Source organism: Stegostoma tigrinum, chromosome 21 (genome assembly GCF_030684315.1).
Source record: "Stegostoma tigrinum isolate sSteTig4 chromosome 21, sSteTig4.hap1, whole genome shotgun sequence".
NCBI lineage: Eukaryota > Metazoa > Chordata > Chondrichthyes > Orectolobiformes > Stegostomatidae > Stegostoma > Stegostoma tigrinum.
In genome coordinates, this window is record NC_081374.1 from 45,503,585 (window position 1) to 45,519,118 (window position 15,534).

General features: G+C 44.7%; 1 protein-coding gene across 6 annotated transcripts in view; it reads left to right on the top strand.

The window, feature by feature from the left end:
- Positions 1-15,534, top strand: part of etv7 (ETS variant transcription factor 7) — a 62,286-nt gene that overhangs the window by 32,849 nt on the left and 13,903 nt on the right. For 5 of the 6 annotated variants that reach the window (XM_048552948.2, XM_048552947.2, XM_048552946.2 and 2 more), the window contains one exon: positions 11,779-11,946. The exons of the other annotated variant lie outside the window; for it this stretch is intronic. In XM_048552948.2, coding sequence (XP_048408905.1) covers positions 11,779-11,946 — 168 coding nt within the window. The remainder of the gene's footprint in view (positions 1-11,778; positions 11,947-15,534) is intronic. 6 annotated transcript variants of the gene reach the window in all.

Sequence of the window (15,534 nt, forward strand, 5' to 3'; positions counted from 1 at the left end):
AGGGTGAGCTGTCCGACCAGGTCCTCCAGTCGGGAATTTTACTGGCAGTGGGAAAGGTTTTGGACCGGCACACACTGGTGGTAGATTGGCTTTTTTAAACAGAATAGGCAAGGCAGCCTCAGTGCTCCAACCATTTCCTCAGCGGAAGGAACCAGTAGGTGAGTTGTATTTGGACTTCTGGAAGCCATTTGATACGGTACCTTACAAAAGGCTAAGTCATGAGAGCCCATGGCATTGGAGGTAATATATTTGTATGAGTAGAGAATTGGGGCTTGAGGGCAGGAAACGGAGTGGGGATAAGGGGCTGTTTTTCAGGTTGGTGACCTGCGACCTGTGGGGTTCCACAGGGATCCATGCTGGGACTGCAACTGGTTACAATCTGTGTCAATGACTCGGAGGAAGGAAGTGAATGTAGCCAGATTGGCGGATGACGTAAAATAGGTGGAAAGGCAGGACGTGAGAGAGATACAAACTGTTTACGGAGAGATGTTGATACCTTAAGCAAGTGGAGAAATCAAGTTGGCAAATGGAGTATAATGTGGGGAAATGCGAAGTTGCTCATTTTGGAAGGGAGAACAAAAGAACAGTATTATTTACCTGGAGACAAGCTGCAACACATAGGGACTTGAGGGTACTGCGTACGAAACACGGAAAGCTAGCACAGAGGGACAGCAGGGAATCAGGAAGGCAAATGGAATGTTGGCCCTTATTCCAAGGGGACTGGAGTGTAAGAGCACCGTGGAATGCTGTTCAGAGAGTCAGTGCAGATCCAATGGGCCGAATAGCCTCTTTCTGCAATTTGTGGCATTCAAAGATTAATTCAAATATCAGACCTGAGACTGATCAATTTTTGTTATGCAAGAACTATTAAAAGCTATGCAAAGATCAGAAGGTAGTGTTATGTTATGTAGAAACACAAAAAAGAACAGAAGTAAGCCATTCAGCCCATCAAGCCTGCTCCATTATTCAATCTGATCTGGTTCATTCAACTGAGCACCCTGATCTCGCTTTCTCTCCATATCCTTTGATCCTTTTAGCCCTAACAACTATATCTAACTCCTTCTTGAAAACATTCAATGTTTTGGTCTCAACCACTTTCTGTTGTAGAGACTTCCACAAGTTCGTCATTCTTTTGGGAAGAGATAATGGGAACTGCGGATGCTGGAGAACCCAAGATAACGAAGTGTGAGGCTGGATGAACACAGCAGGCCAAGCAGCATCTCGGGAGCACAAAAACTGACATTTCGGGCCTAGACCCTTCATCAGAGAGGTCTAGGCCCGAAACGTCAGTTTTTGTGCTCCTGAGATGCTGCTTGGCCTACTGTGTTCATCCAGCTTCACACTTTTTGTTATTCTTTTGGTAAAGCAGTTTCTCCTCATCTCGGCCCTAAGTGACCTATCCTCTATCCTTAGACTGTGACCCTTGGTTCTGGACTCCCTGGTCATCGGGAACATCCTTCCTGCATTTACCCTTTGAATCCTGTTTGAATTCTATAGGTTTCTATAAAATCCCACCTCATTCTTTTGAACTCCATTAAATATAGTCCTAACTGATCCGGCCCCTCTTTTTATACGTCAAACCTACTGTCTCAGGAAGCAGTCTTTTGTTGCACTTCCTCCTTAGCCAGAACATCCTTCCACCAATAAGGAGACCAAAACTGCACACAGTACTCTTGGTGTGGTCTCACCAAGGCCCTGTACAATTGCAGAAGGATATCACTGCTCCTGTACTCCAATCCTCTTGCTGTGAAGGCCAACAATACCATTTACCTTCTTCACTGCCTGCTGCTGTATAAGGACACCCAGGTTTCGTAGACTTCCCAATCTGTCACCGGGTAATAATCTGCCTTCCTGTTTTTGCTACCAAAATGATAACCTCTCATTCATCCACACTATATTTCATCTGCCATGCGTTTGCCCACACAGTACTTGTTCAAGTCCCACGTTGCAAATCATTCGGGGAATTGAATAAATATTGGAACACTCTTGAGGGACAAATGGGCTTGGTTATGTCCCTAGGTTCCTATAATGTCTCCCTTTATTCTTCCTTCCAAAGCAAATCCCTTCACAGAGCTCTGTATCTGCCCATACCTTCAGCTTGCCCATATCAGACAGAGGACTCTGATGCCGCTGATTAACATTCCTCGTGTATTCTGCAATTAATGTCCTGCTTATTAAGGTTGTGATTGTTAACCAAGAACCAGAAGGGCTCTGTAATGAGCCCTGGAGAACACCACAGCATCTTCCTCTGCAGCCTGAGAATCAACTATTTCAAAGGTGCTCCCTGCTTCATGTTCCTGAGCCAATTTTAGATCGGTGGCTTGAATCACACCACAAGTTGGCTCAATGTTATATTTATCAGGTTTCTCTCTGCATGGCGTAACAACTTTTCTCACACTGTCTGCTTGAAGCTGTTTCATTACCCAGGCTGTATGCTTCAGTGGTACCTACCTGTCACATTCTCCCATTACAACTGCTGCCTGCACCCCTAGCACTGGCTACTGCTGATGATGCCCTGCTGCCCTGATTGACTCCTATCAGTGGATCCCGATGTGTCAGACAGAGGGCAGTTGTCATTCCATTTTGCTGGTGGGACTTGGGAGTTCTTGGTGGACAGGGGCATGTGGGTATCGCTGCCTGAGGAACGTGCCCTGGGAGTTTGTTCCATTCTCACACACGAAGGCGGCATCACTGGCTAGACCAGCATTCAGTGCTTATCCCTAATTGTCCAGAGAGCAGTTAAGTGTCGACCATATTCCTGTGGGTCACTCGTAGACCAAACCACGGTAAGAATCTTGGAGATAGCAGGAACTGCAGATGATGGAGTCCGAGTCGACACAGTGTGGAGCTGGAGGACTATAGCAGGTCAGGCAGCATTAGAGGAGCAGGAGTGTTGACATTTCGGTTCGGGATCCTTCTTCAGGTCTGATCCTAGCAGGATTCTGTATGGATAGCTCCCACCTTCCTGCCGCCTCGGTTCAGTCCTGAGCAGGAGGCCCTTGGTTGCTTTTCCTGCCCTGCTGCCAATTGAGGTTCTTTTTGTGGCCCTTAAAGACTCAATTAAATTCCTCATCGTGCCTGGGCTGCAATTCCCTCGGGATGCAGGCGGGATGAGAAAGATTTGGCCCTGCGCTAGGCCCTCTACAGATGCTACCAGGCTCGCTGAGATTTTCCTGAAATTTCCGCTTCTGTTTCTGATTTCCAGAATCCACTGTACTTTTGGTATTTATTTAGTACTTTATTTAGTGCTTGCTGTCAGTTTGTTTTGGGGGAATGAGCTGGCAGGGGTGTTGGCGGGAGGCCGTCCCTCTGACTGCACTAAAATGTGAAAGACCAAGCACTGGACCTGGGGCAGGGTGGGGCCTGCTGAGAGGCACCCTCCTGCTCTTGCTCCTGGCTCCCCATCAACCCCTTTCTCCCCAAGGCAGGACTTCCTGCTCCTTCTTTGTAATTTGGGCAGAAAGCCTACCAGTGGCCAATCAACCATCCGATTGACTAAGTTAGGCCCTGGGTCCTCTCCAGAAGCCATTCCTTTCCTAAATACCTCTACATAGCTGATGTTGAAGCCGCGCTCTCTTTTTCGGGCAGCATTTAGTCCTCTGGCCCCACCCCATATCCATGCAGGACTGGAAAAGTTCAGTAATAGCTTTTGAATCTCGTGCGTTTTATACCTAAGTACCGAGAATGCAGTCCATCTGGACTGCGTAATGTCCCTAATTTAGCTGTTTACGTTACCCTTTGGAGCACAACATCCCGGGATGTAGTCTCCTTGCAATTGGTGCAAAATGTGCGTATTTTGGAGAAATTTAACCATCTAATTAAAATGCATTACAGAATATATCTATCAAACTTTAGTAATGGTAACATTTCATTGTGTGAATTGCAGGTGCTGTGCTGTAGTCGCTAGATAAACAATCCATTGTCAACCAAAAAAATAATCCTAGACTTGAAAGGCAAGTTGTAGCCTGCTGTGTCACCTGAATCAGTTTATAAAACCTGGTGAAAACTCAAGGCTTCCCTGCAGAGGCCTTTAATATTAGAACTGTTACAACTTTGTGTGTGTATATAATTATTTATTGCAAACTGTATATTCTTATGGACATGTTGCAATTGACTGTGCTTAAGTTGCCCTCTGAAATGGTAGCCGAAATGATCTTGACAAAGTGTTTGAATAATTTCATTGCCAGCTTCTGCTTGACTGGTTGTTGTTTGGTCATTTTTGTGCATCTGTGTTGTTTAATTTGTTTTTAAGCACCTCTGTGTTAGTTTTCAATTGGCATATTCTTCAATTGATGCAGGGTTACCCACAGTGAAGTGTGACCCAACAAGCTGTAGATGTTAACCAGACTTGTGCAAACTGTTACACGCCAATCGCATTAAATATGAGAATATTTATTAACATAGAAACATAGGAAAATGGGAGCAGGAGTAGGCTATTCAGCCCATGGAGCCAGCACCACCATTCACCATGATCATCCAATCAGTCCCCTGTTCCTGCTTTCTCTCCATACCCCCTTAGCCCTGAGAATTATAATTATAGTCCCTAACTTCTCCTCAAACATTTCAGTGTTTTTGTCTCGATGGTTTCTTGTGGGAGAGAATTCCACAGGCTCATCACTCCCCATGGTGAAGAAATTTCCCCACATCTTAGTCCTGAACCCTGACTGTGAGCCCTGGTCTGGACGCCCTGGACATCCATCCTGCGTTTACCCTGTCTAATCCTGTTATAGATCTCCATGAGATCCCCATTAAGAGCAGAAGAGACAAGGGAATAACTTGATGTAGGAGGTTTTATAAATTACAAAGCACAGCTAGGAAAAAAAGGGGCAGTATTTATATAGTGCCTTTCATGAATTCATTATGACTTGAAGTCCAAGAAGTATTTTTAAAGTGTGGTTTCTGTAGAAATGTTTGCAAACATGACTGGGGACTTGTACATAAGTTACCTGAAGTGAGCACATCTGACAATGCAGCAGTTTGTCTGTATTGCACTGAAGGATCGACTAAGGTAACAGGCTCACGTCTCTGAAATTAGTCTGAATCCAACAACGTTCTGAATCCAAGGCCAGGGTGCTACCACTTTTTTTAAAAAAAATGCTGACACCTGGGGAAGGGAAAGTTTTTTTTTTCTTAAAAAACATACCGACAGCACATGGACAGCAGTGACTGAAGAAGGCAGCTCATCGCTACCTTCTCAAGGGCAGCTACAGAGGGGAAATAAATATTGGGCCCAGTCAGCAACACCCACCTTCCATCAAACTTTAAAAAACCTTCTAACTGTAGGTTGACCAACAATGCCCTTAGAAAGGCAGCTCTAGGATGTTGACCCACCAACAGTGAACAAACGGCGATATATTTCCAAGTCGGGATGGTTAGTGGCTCAGAGGGGAACTTGGAGGTGGTGGTGTTCCCATGTATCTGCTGCCCTTGTCCTTCTAGATGGAAGTGGTTGTGGGTTTGGAAGGTGATGTCTGAGGATCTTTGGTGAATTTCTGCAGTGCATCTCGTACACAGTACACACTGCTGCTACTGAGTGTCGGTGGTGGAGGGAGTGGATGCTTGTGGATTTGGTGCCAATCAAGCGGCTGCTTTGTCCTGGATGGTGTCAAGCTTCTAGAGTATTGTTGGGGCTGCACCCATCCAGGCAAGTGGGGAGTATTCCATCACACTCCTGACTTATTTTTAAATGGGGAAATAAACAACTCCTCCAGACTGAGAGCAAAGGCAACAGGCCGTGTGAAAATCCTACCTCCACGCCACAGCACTGTGTGGAAGATTCAACAAAACATGTTAAATCCAAAAAGAGCCCTCCAGCCTATACCCCTTACATCATCTTCACACCAGGGACTCCCCATTCCTTAACAGTGCCAGCCCATACTATCTCCGTGCCACCCAATGCCCCATACCTACCAGCTGGCCCTTTATAGCTGGTCTGCAAAATTCCTGTCAACTAATGCCACCCAGACCCCTGTTTATCCTTCCATCTACTGGGCCAGCCCACTGAGTATCCACCATGAGCAGACCTCAGGACCCATTAGACCTAAGAGCAGAACTAGGCCATTCAGCCCATCGGGTCTGCTGTGCCATTCATTGTGATCCTGGCTGACCTGATAATCCTCAACTTCTGTTCTTTGCCTTTTCCGCACAACCCTCAAAACCCTTTCCTTTCCATTGAATCCCCGCGGTATGGAAGCAGGTCATTCCGAAATCTGTCTACCTCCAATCTGCGTATATTTAACGATGCCCCCAGCCTCCAGAATCCTCTGCAATAAAGAATTTCATAGATTTGCTTCCCTCTGAGAGGGGGGAAAAAAAAAAATTCCTCCTCCTCTGTCTGAAATGTATGACCCCTGTTCTGAGATTGTTCCCTGTGGCCCTAGAGTCTCCCACCATGGAAAGCAATCTTGTCAATTTCCAAAGAATCTTGTCTACTTCAATAAGGTTGTCTCTCATTACAATGAGTCCAGCCCAACCTACTCTACCTGTCCTCCATGTGACAGTCCTTCTGTAAACAGGATGAAACTTAGTGAATCTCCTCTGGACTGCCTCCATTGCCAATTTACCTTTTCTTTGACAAGGGGCCCAAAGCTCTCCAGAGTATTGCAGCTGTGGTCTGACTGTTCCCTACTTTTAAATTCCATTCACCTTGAATTAAAGGCCAGTGTTCTATCTGCCTTCTCTAGTACCCACTGAACCTGGACGCTGGCTTTCTGTTAATCCCTCTGTTCTGTAACTTTCTGCGGTTTATCTCCATCAAAATAATATTCAGTTCCATTATTCTTCCAGGCAGAATGTAACCTGATTTTGATTTGATTTATTGTTGTCACATGTACCGAGGTAATGTGAAAAGTTTTTGTTTTGCATGCAGTACAGGCAGGTCACACCATACAAAGTGCATTAGGGTAAAAGCACAGAGTGAGGAGCATAATGTTACGGCTGCAGAGAAGGCGCACAAAGAACGAGATCAACATTCGATTTAAAATTCGAGAGGTGCATTTAGAAATCTAATAACAGCGGGGAAGAAGCTGTTCTTGAACCTTTTGTTTAAGCTTCTGTATCTTCTGCCTGCGGAAGAGATTGTAACCAGGGAGGGAGTACTCTTTGATACAGCTTGCCTTCCTGAGGCAGCAAGCGTAGATGGAGTCACTGGATGGAAGGTCAGCTTGCATGATGTTCTGGGCTGCGTTCACAACTCTCTGTAGTTTCTGAAGGTCCTGAGCCGAGCAGTTGCCATACCAAGCTGTGACTCATCCAGATAGGATGTTTTCTATTGTGCATCTATCAAAATTGGTAAGAGTCATTGTGGACATGGTGAATTTCCTTAGCCTCCTGAGGAAGTAGAGATGTTGTTGTGCTTTCTCAACCCTTGCATTGATTTGGATGGACCAGGACAGATTGTTGGTGGTCACCACTCCCAGGAACTTGTTGCTGTCGGCCATCCCCAGCTCAGCACCATTGATGCAATCAGGGGCATGCCCTCCACTCTGCTTCCTGAAGCTAATGACCAGCTCCTTCATTTTGCTGATGTTGAGGGCAAGATTATATTCTTTCACATGCTGCCAAGCACACTCTCTCTATCTCTTTCCTGTATTCTGTCTTGTCTTTGCTTGAGATCCAGCCTACAACAGTCATGTTGTCAGCGAACTTGTAGACGGAGTTATGACAAAGCTTGGGCATGGAGTCATGAGTGTTTAGGGAGTATAGTAAGGGGCTGAATATGCAGCCTTGTGGGACAGTAGCATTGAGGATGATGGTGGAGGAGGTGTTGTCGCCTATTCTTACTGATTGTGGTCTATGGGTTAGGAAGTTGAAGATCCAGTTGCAGAGGTTGGAGCAGAGTCCCAGGTCCTCAGCAAACTCTTTGTATTATCCTCATCATTTGCCTTCCCACCTATTCTTGTGCCGTGTACTAATTTGAATAAAAGTAAATTTGTATTACGCAAAATATATTTCAGTCTTCACTATACTAGCAAAAACACTCCTCGTTTTAAAATACATTTACTAAACTTAAATTCCTTCACTTCATAAAAACTAAATTGAATTCAACTACAATGAGAATTGAAATTCAGAGTTACACATCAGAGTCTAAAACTACTTGTGGCTATCAAATTATGGAATGGAAATCACCCCACTGTCATATGAGAAATCATTATAAACGGTACTAATCCAGTAATGCAAATCCTCAGGTTGACAGTAATCACATTGAAACAGGAAATTATTTATTTTTAACTCTGTACACTTTTTTTTAAAAAAAAAAGTTAAAAGGCCAGGAGCTTTGACTGGTCTCTTCACCAGTTTGGCAGTTCTTCTGTGGTGTAATAGTTCTTTGGTAGTTTGACAGTTCTTTTGACAATTTGATGTCTACATTTATTTTATGCAATTTTTTTCCACAGTCTCAAAGGGCATCTGGTACCTCTCAAAGGGTTACCTTATCTGTCCAAAAGGGATGATTTATTGCTATAAGGATTCCATACTCCACCTCTTCCAATGGTGTCCTGGGGCCGGATCTAAAGAAGTAGTGTTTATACAAATGAGGTCCTGACCTGTTCTTACCTGGTCCTGATCTGCACACTCTGGTATACAGACACTTGCCTCATCACATGCACCCAGTTCGAGAGGCTGAACAACCAAACCCCCAGCTGACTCCACTCTCAGCCCCGTGAAGATTAAAAATGCCCTGTGCAGGGGCATTCCCTGGGATATCCGAGAACTTCTGCCATTTTTTGCTGGGATGGAAATTCTGTGCCTTACAATCAAATGTTGCAGTCGAGATATCTATTGATCTTTTAAATTGAACGTTTTAAACAATTCAGTCTGTGGATCATTTCAAAGCCATTTGTGACTGGGGTACCCCTCTTTTGTCAGGCCATGAACTGAGTCCAGAGAGTGAGAGAGAGAGAGACTCATGGGGATTGTTAAAATGTTTACTCATGCAATGGAACCGGCAAGTGCTAAAGAGCTGCTTCTAAGCTGTCCTGTTAAAAATTGATGTGGGCATCATTGGCTCTCTGGCATTTCTTATCCATCCCCAGTTGCCCCTTGAGGAGGTGATGGTGAGCTGCTTTCTTGAACCGCTGCAGTCCTCCTGCAGTGGGTTGACCCACAATGCCATTAGGGAGGGAATTCCAGGATTTTGACCAGCGACTGTGAAGAAACGGTGATATATTTCCAAGTCAGGATGGTGACTGTCTTGGAGGGGAACTTGCAGGACGTGATGTTCCCATATATCTGCTGCCCTTGTCCTTCTAAATGGAAGTGGTCGTGGGTTTGGAAGATGCTGTCTGAGGATCTTTGGTGAATTTCTGCAGAGCATCTTGGAGATGCTGCCACAGAGGAAGAGCTGCTGGTGGTGGTCGTGGTCTGTGTTCACCCTTGTCCTGCACACTCAAACATTACCGAAACGGGGAATGCTGGCGTGAATCTTGGAATTGGGTCCTGCCCCCAAGTCATCCTGAGCCAGCAAAAATTCAGGACATTTGATTTAAGGCAGAAATCGGGAGAGGTTTTCCATTGCACAGAAAGCATGACACTGTAGAAGTCACTGTCAAAATTCAACATGTGAGGATCAGTTAGCCAGGGTATTTAAAGGAATTGGGAATAAAGTGGTACATTATGCTGCACATTGTCAAGGTTAAACACTAACATAGACTGTTGTTACAAAATGACTGAAACAACAAGGAGAACAATGTAATGTGTACTGACTGATTCCTAGTGCTTTTATTAACAGCACAGAGCTTTTATAAAAACCTTGTAATTATTCTTTTATAAATATTATGTAATTCCCTTTTGAAAGTTATGAGTGAATCTGCTTACAGTACTCTTTCTGCCAGTACCTACTGGAATGCGATAACTCACCTGGATGAATGGGATGTGAAATTTAACACGCTTAGATTTGATACATTATATGTTGTAGGTAGCTACATACTGGAGATCACAGGTAAACCAGTAATGATTTTAATACTCGGGGGAGTGGGGAAGTTTTTAAAGAGATGAATAGTTTTTTGTCTCAGTCCGTTCATTTACTGCTGCTTCTCTTCAAACTGCAATCCACTTCAGAACCTCTGGATCATAAGAACATCAGAAATAGGGGCATCTGGCCATCAAACCTGCTCTGCCATTCAATAAGATCGTGGCTGATCTTTCCGTGAACTCAGCTCCACTTAGCCGCCCGCTCACAGTGTCCCTTATCTCCTTTACTGTTCAAAAATCTATCTTTGCCTTAAAAACATTCAAGGAGGTAGCATCAACTGCATCACTGGGTGGGGAATTCCACGGGTTCACAATCCTTTGGGTGAAGAATATCCTCCTCAACTCAGTCCTAAATCTGCTCTCCCTTTATTTTGAGGCTATACCTTCTATGCCTAATCCACCTAGCCTGCACTGTCCTGGACACTGTGCAAATTAGCACGACCAGTGTACCTAACCTGCACACTGAGCCATACAGCGAGAAACAGATCCTTGGTCCAACTAGTCCTTGACAAACATAATCCCAAACTGAATTAGTTCCACCTGTCTGCTTTTGGCCCATATCCCTCCAAACCTTTCCTATTCATGTACTTATCCAAATGCCTTTTAAATGTTGTAACTGTATCCAAATCTACCACTTCCTCAGGAAGTACATTCCATATGCGAACCACTCTCTGCATAAAAAAATTTGCCACTTATGTCTTTTTGAAATCTCTCTCCTCTCACCTTGAAAATGTGCTCCCTAGTCTTAAAATTCCCCATCCTAGAGAAAAGGCAACTCCCATCAACTCAATCTATACCTCTCATTACTTTGTAAACTTCTAACAGGTCACCTCTGAAACTCCTACGCTCCAGTGAATCAAGTCCCAGCCTTTCTTTATACCGCAAACCTTCCGTACCAGGCAACATCCTTGTAAATCTCTTCCGAACACCCTCCAGCTTAATCGTAGAATCATGGAATTCTTACAGTGTGGAAGTAGGCCATTTGGCCCATCGGGTGCACACTGACCCTTTGAAGAGCATCCCACCAAGACCCAACCCCTCCCTCCCTACCGCTGTAACTCTGCATTCACCATGGCTAATCCACCTAACCTGCTCGTCTTTGGACTGTGGGAGGAATATGGAGCACCAACCCAGAGGAGACCCATGCAAACATGGAGAATGTGCCATCTCCACACAGACAGTCACCCGAGAATAACATTGAGCCTGGGTCCCTGTGAGGCAGCAGTGCTAACCACTGAGCCACCGTGCTACCATTGCAACAATATCCTTCCTATAACAAGGTGACCATAACTGGACACAGTATTCCTGAAGAGACGACACCAATATCCTGTGTAAGCTCAACATGACTTCCCAACTCCTGTACTCAAAGGACTGAGCAATGAAGGCAAGCGTGCCAAACCTTTGGACTGTGGGAGGGAACTGGAGCACCCAGAGGAAACCTGCGCAGACACGGGGAGAATGTACAAACTCCACACACACAGTCACCCGAGGGTGGGATCGAACCCGAGCCCCTGGCGCTGTGTGGCTGCAGTGCTAACCTTTGACCAGATCTGGAACATTTCAGCTAGTTCCCATTGGCTGAGTCGTTCCACTTGCTGAGCTTTGCTGGGCGAACGGATTATGAATGTTGTTCATTCACGTGAGTTAGGATGGACATTTCAATATGAAATATTAATTAATTATTATCTTGGAACCAAGAACTGTTTGCTTCCTTGAAGTTATTGTATTTATAAATTAAGTTTATAATGTATTTATAAATAGTGCTGCAGTCGCTGACCAGACATAATCTTTTGCGCTCAAATCTTTTAGTTACCCAGGAGCCGTCTCCAATATTCCGACTGCCGGGGCACGTGCCCAACATCTCTGCCCTATCCCACGGCACCACCTTCCAAGCTCGGTCTCAAGTGCGATCGATTGGAACCACAGTGGATGGAAGGGAAAAGATGGCACCATTTCATGGGTTCCAGGTTCACACAGGTACGTGCCAAAGAGCACAGCTACCTCAACGCTGCACCCACCAACCAACTGACCTTTAGGGAAACCAAGTGGTCATTTATATCAGTACACGGGGTTAGCGGACAGTTTCCTGCTGACTCATGGTACAAAAGCAGAATTGAAGCGGTTATCTATAACGCCAAATGGCTGCTACTTTGGCACAGACTTGGCGTGTGATGTCAGCCTGCCAGGATGGGACAGGCCGCAGAAACTGCCAGCAGCAGTGCCACCAGCAGGAGCAGGGGGCCAGAGGCCGGGCCCGAGGTGGGGAGCAGGGGGCCAGAGGCCTGCACCAAGTGTGGGGGTGGGAGAGGCCGGGAGTAGAACCAACTAGCCTCCATTTAGCTATACTGCACGTTAAATTTTGAAGACAATTTTCCTGAACACAGACTTCCTGCAGCACCATCTCGGACTGGTTTCTGCTCTCCATCACTTAACAACTCGCTCTCACTTTGCGAATGCTCACTCTTTGCATCATCTGCAGTTGATCTTTATATGAATTGTATCTGGGTAAAATACAGTAGGGTCTAGAAAGTGCTGCAGAACCTCAGCATATCTGGCAATATCTGTGGAGAGAGATAACAAGGTGTGGAGCTGGATGAACACAGCAGGCCAAGCAGCTTCAGAGGAGCGGGAAGTTTCAGGCCTAGACCCTTCATCAGAAATGGCCTGAAACATCAGCTTTCCTGCTGCTCTGATGCTGCTTGGCCTGCTGTGTTCATCCAGCTCCACACCTTGTTAACTTAGATTCTCCAGCATCGGCAGTTCCTACTGTCTGTGGAGGGAGAAATCTCCCAGCCAATGGTGCCCACTGCTTCTCCCCACGTCCCTGAATTTTAAACGCGTTCAGATATTGAGCCTTTAGTCTTTTTGTTATTCTTCTATTATCCAATCTTGAGAATTTGTGTGCTCTCTCTGCCCCTCTTTACTGTTCTCTGAGCCCCCTTCCCATGTTGCTATTTTCCTGTCTGACTTCGCCGCTGGTCATTGATATAGTCCATCTTTCTAAATTTAATTCCTGGCCACCACTATTTAATTTGAAACATTTCCTATTTCCCTAGGTATGTGATTCACAAAAACGCTGGCCCAAGAATTTTATTTTATTAATTCATGTGATGAGGGCTTCATTAGCTGGCCAGCATTTACTGCAGGGTACAGTTAAGAGGCAACCACGTTGCTGACAGTCAGAAGTCATATGTAGACCGAGATAACACGGTGTGAAACTGGATGAACACAGCAGGCCAAGCAGCATCAGAGGAGCAGGAAAGCTGGTCTAAGCCCGAAACATCAGCTTTCCTGCTCCCTCTGCTGCTTGGCCTGCTGTGTTCATCCAGCCTCACACCGTGTTATCGCAGATTCTCCAGCATCGGCAGTTCCTACTGTCACGTGTAGGCCCGCCCAAGTAGGGATGGCAGTCTCCCTCCTTTTAAACCAGGTGGGTTTTTCCCAATAATCACGGTCAACATTAGACTCTTAATTCCAGATATTTATTGAATTTATATTCCACCATCCGCAGAACATTAGTTGGGTCTCTGAATTAACAGCCCAGCAGTAACACCACTGGGCCGTTGCCTCCCATGTACATAATCCACTCTTTCCGCAGTACCAGCACTTGCTTCTCCCCAAAAGTCTTTCAGTCTTATACTCATCTCTCTAACTTGATGAACTCCCTGTCAATTTATATGCAGCTCAATAATAATCCAGAAATAATGATCTTTGAGGTTCTACTTTTCAATTTAGTACCTTGCTCTGTATAATGTTCCATCTCCCTCTGTAATAGGGCTCTTGATGGTGAGACAGCTCTATAAACACATCCTCACTAGTGAGACTGTCTTGTGAGAAGGGATCCTGACGGTGAGACTGTCTAAGTAAAAGCGATCCATGATGGTTAGATTCTCCTAATAAACGGTTCTAAGAGAGGGATAAATTAATCATAGTTAACTAAGGAGAAGATAAAATTGAAGGAAAAATATCACATAAGGAGGTAAACATCAGCAAAAATCCTGAAGATTGGGATAAACTCAGAATCCAGCAAAAAAGAACTGAAAAGGTGATAAAGAAATACAAAATGAACTGTGAGTACAACCTAGCAAGTAATATTAAAACTGACAATTAGAGCTGCTTAAAATATATATGAAAAAGAGAGAGGTCAAAGTGAACAGAAACCTGTTAGAAATGTATCTGGGGAGGTGGTTATGGGGAACAAGGAAACGGCAGAGGAGTTAAAAACGGATTTTGCATCAGGCTTTACAGTGGGAGATACTTTGAACATTCCATCAATATTCAATAATACATGGGAAGAATTAAGTGCCGTCACCATCACTAAAGAAACAGTATTAAACAAACCCCTGGAGCTGAAAACCGATATCCTTCCAGCTCAGGTGGTTTGCATCCTAGGATCCTAAAAGAATTAGCTACAGGCCGTGGATGCATTGGTTGTAATCTTCCGAAAATCCTTGGATTCTGGAGAAGTACCAGAGGATTGGAAAACTGTCAATGTGACAGCCCTATTCAAAAAGGTGGGCAGGCAGAGAAAACCATGACTTCAGGCCAAAGAGCCTAACATTTATCATTGGAGAAGTATCGGAATTGATTGTTAAGAAAGTGATAGCAAAGCATTTGTAAAATCACAATCTAATCAAGCAGTCAGCATGGCTTTATGAAAGGGAAATCATGTCTGTTTAATTTTATAGTGTTTACCATGGAAGTCTCAACCATAGTGGATAGAAGTGAACCAGTAGGTGTGTTGTATTTGGTGTTCCAGAAGGCATTCAATAAAGTACTTCACAATAGGTTAGTTCATAAGATAAGAGCCCACAGCGTTGGAGGTAATGTATTGGCTTGGATTGAGAATTGGCTCATGGGCAGGAAACAACATGCAGGGATGAGAGGCTCTTTATTTAGGCTGGTGACCTGTGACCAGTGCGGTTCCACAGGGAGCAACCATTTACAATCTATGTCAATGACTTGGAGGACAGAAGTGAATGTTTGGAGTTAAATTTATAGACGATGCAAAAATAGGTGGAAAGGCAGATTGAGAAGGGGATACAGAGAGTTTAAGTGAGATGCATATAGGTTAAGTAAGTGGGCAAAACATTGGCAAATGGAGTATAATGTGAGAAAATGTGAAGTTCTTTTGCTCTCCCTTCCAAAATGAACAGAATGCTATCTATTTGGAGAAAGCTGCAACATGAAGGGACTTGGAGGTACTGTACACAAAATATAGAAGGTTAGCACAGTACAGTACAGAATCAGGCAAATTGAATGTTGGCCCTTATTTCAAGGAGGCTTGTGTATAAGAGTAGGGAATTCTTAGTGCAACTGTACGAGGTGCTGGTGAGACCACATCTGGGGTTTTGAGAGCTGTTTTGGTTCCCTTATTGAAGGAAAAATATTTCATGGAGGCAGTTCAGAGAATGTTCACCTGGATGATCTCTGATTCGGGAGGGGAATGATAAATCAATTTGGGACTCTACTCACTGGAGTTTAGAAGAATGAGAGGGATCTTATTGAAACATATAGGATTCTTAGCTGAGCAGAAGTATCCCCTCATGGGAAAGTCTAGGACCA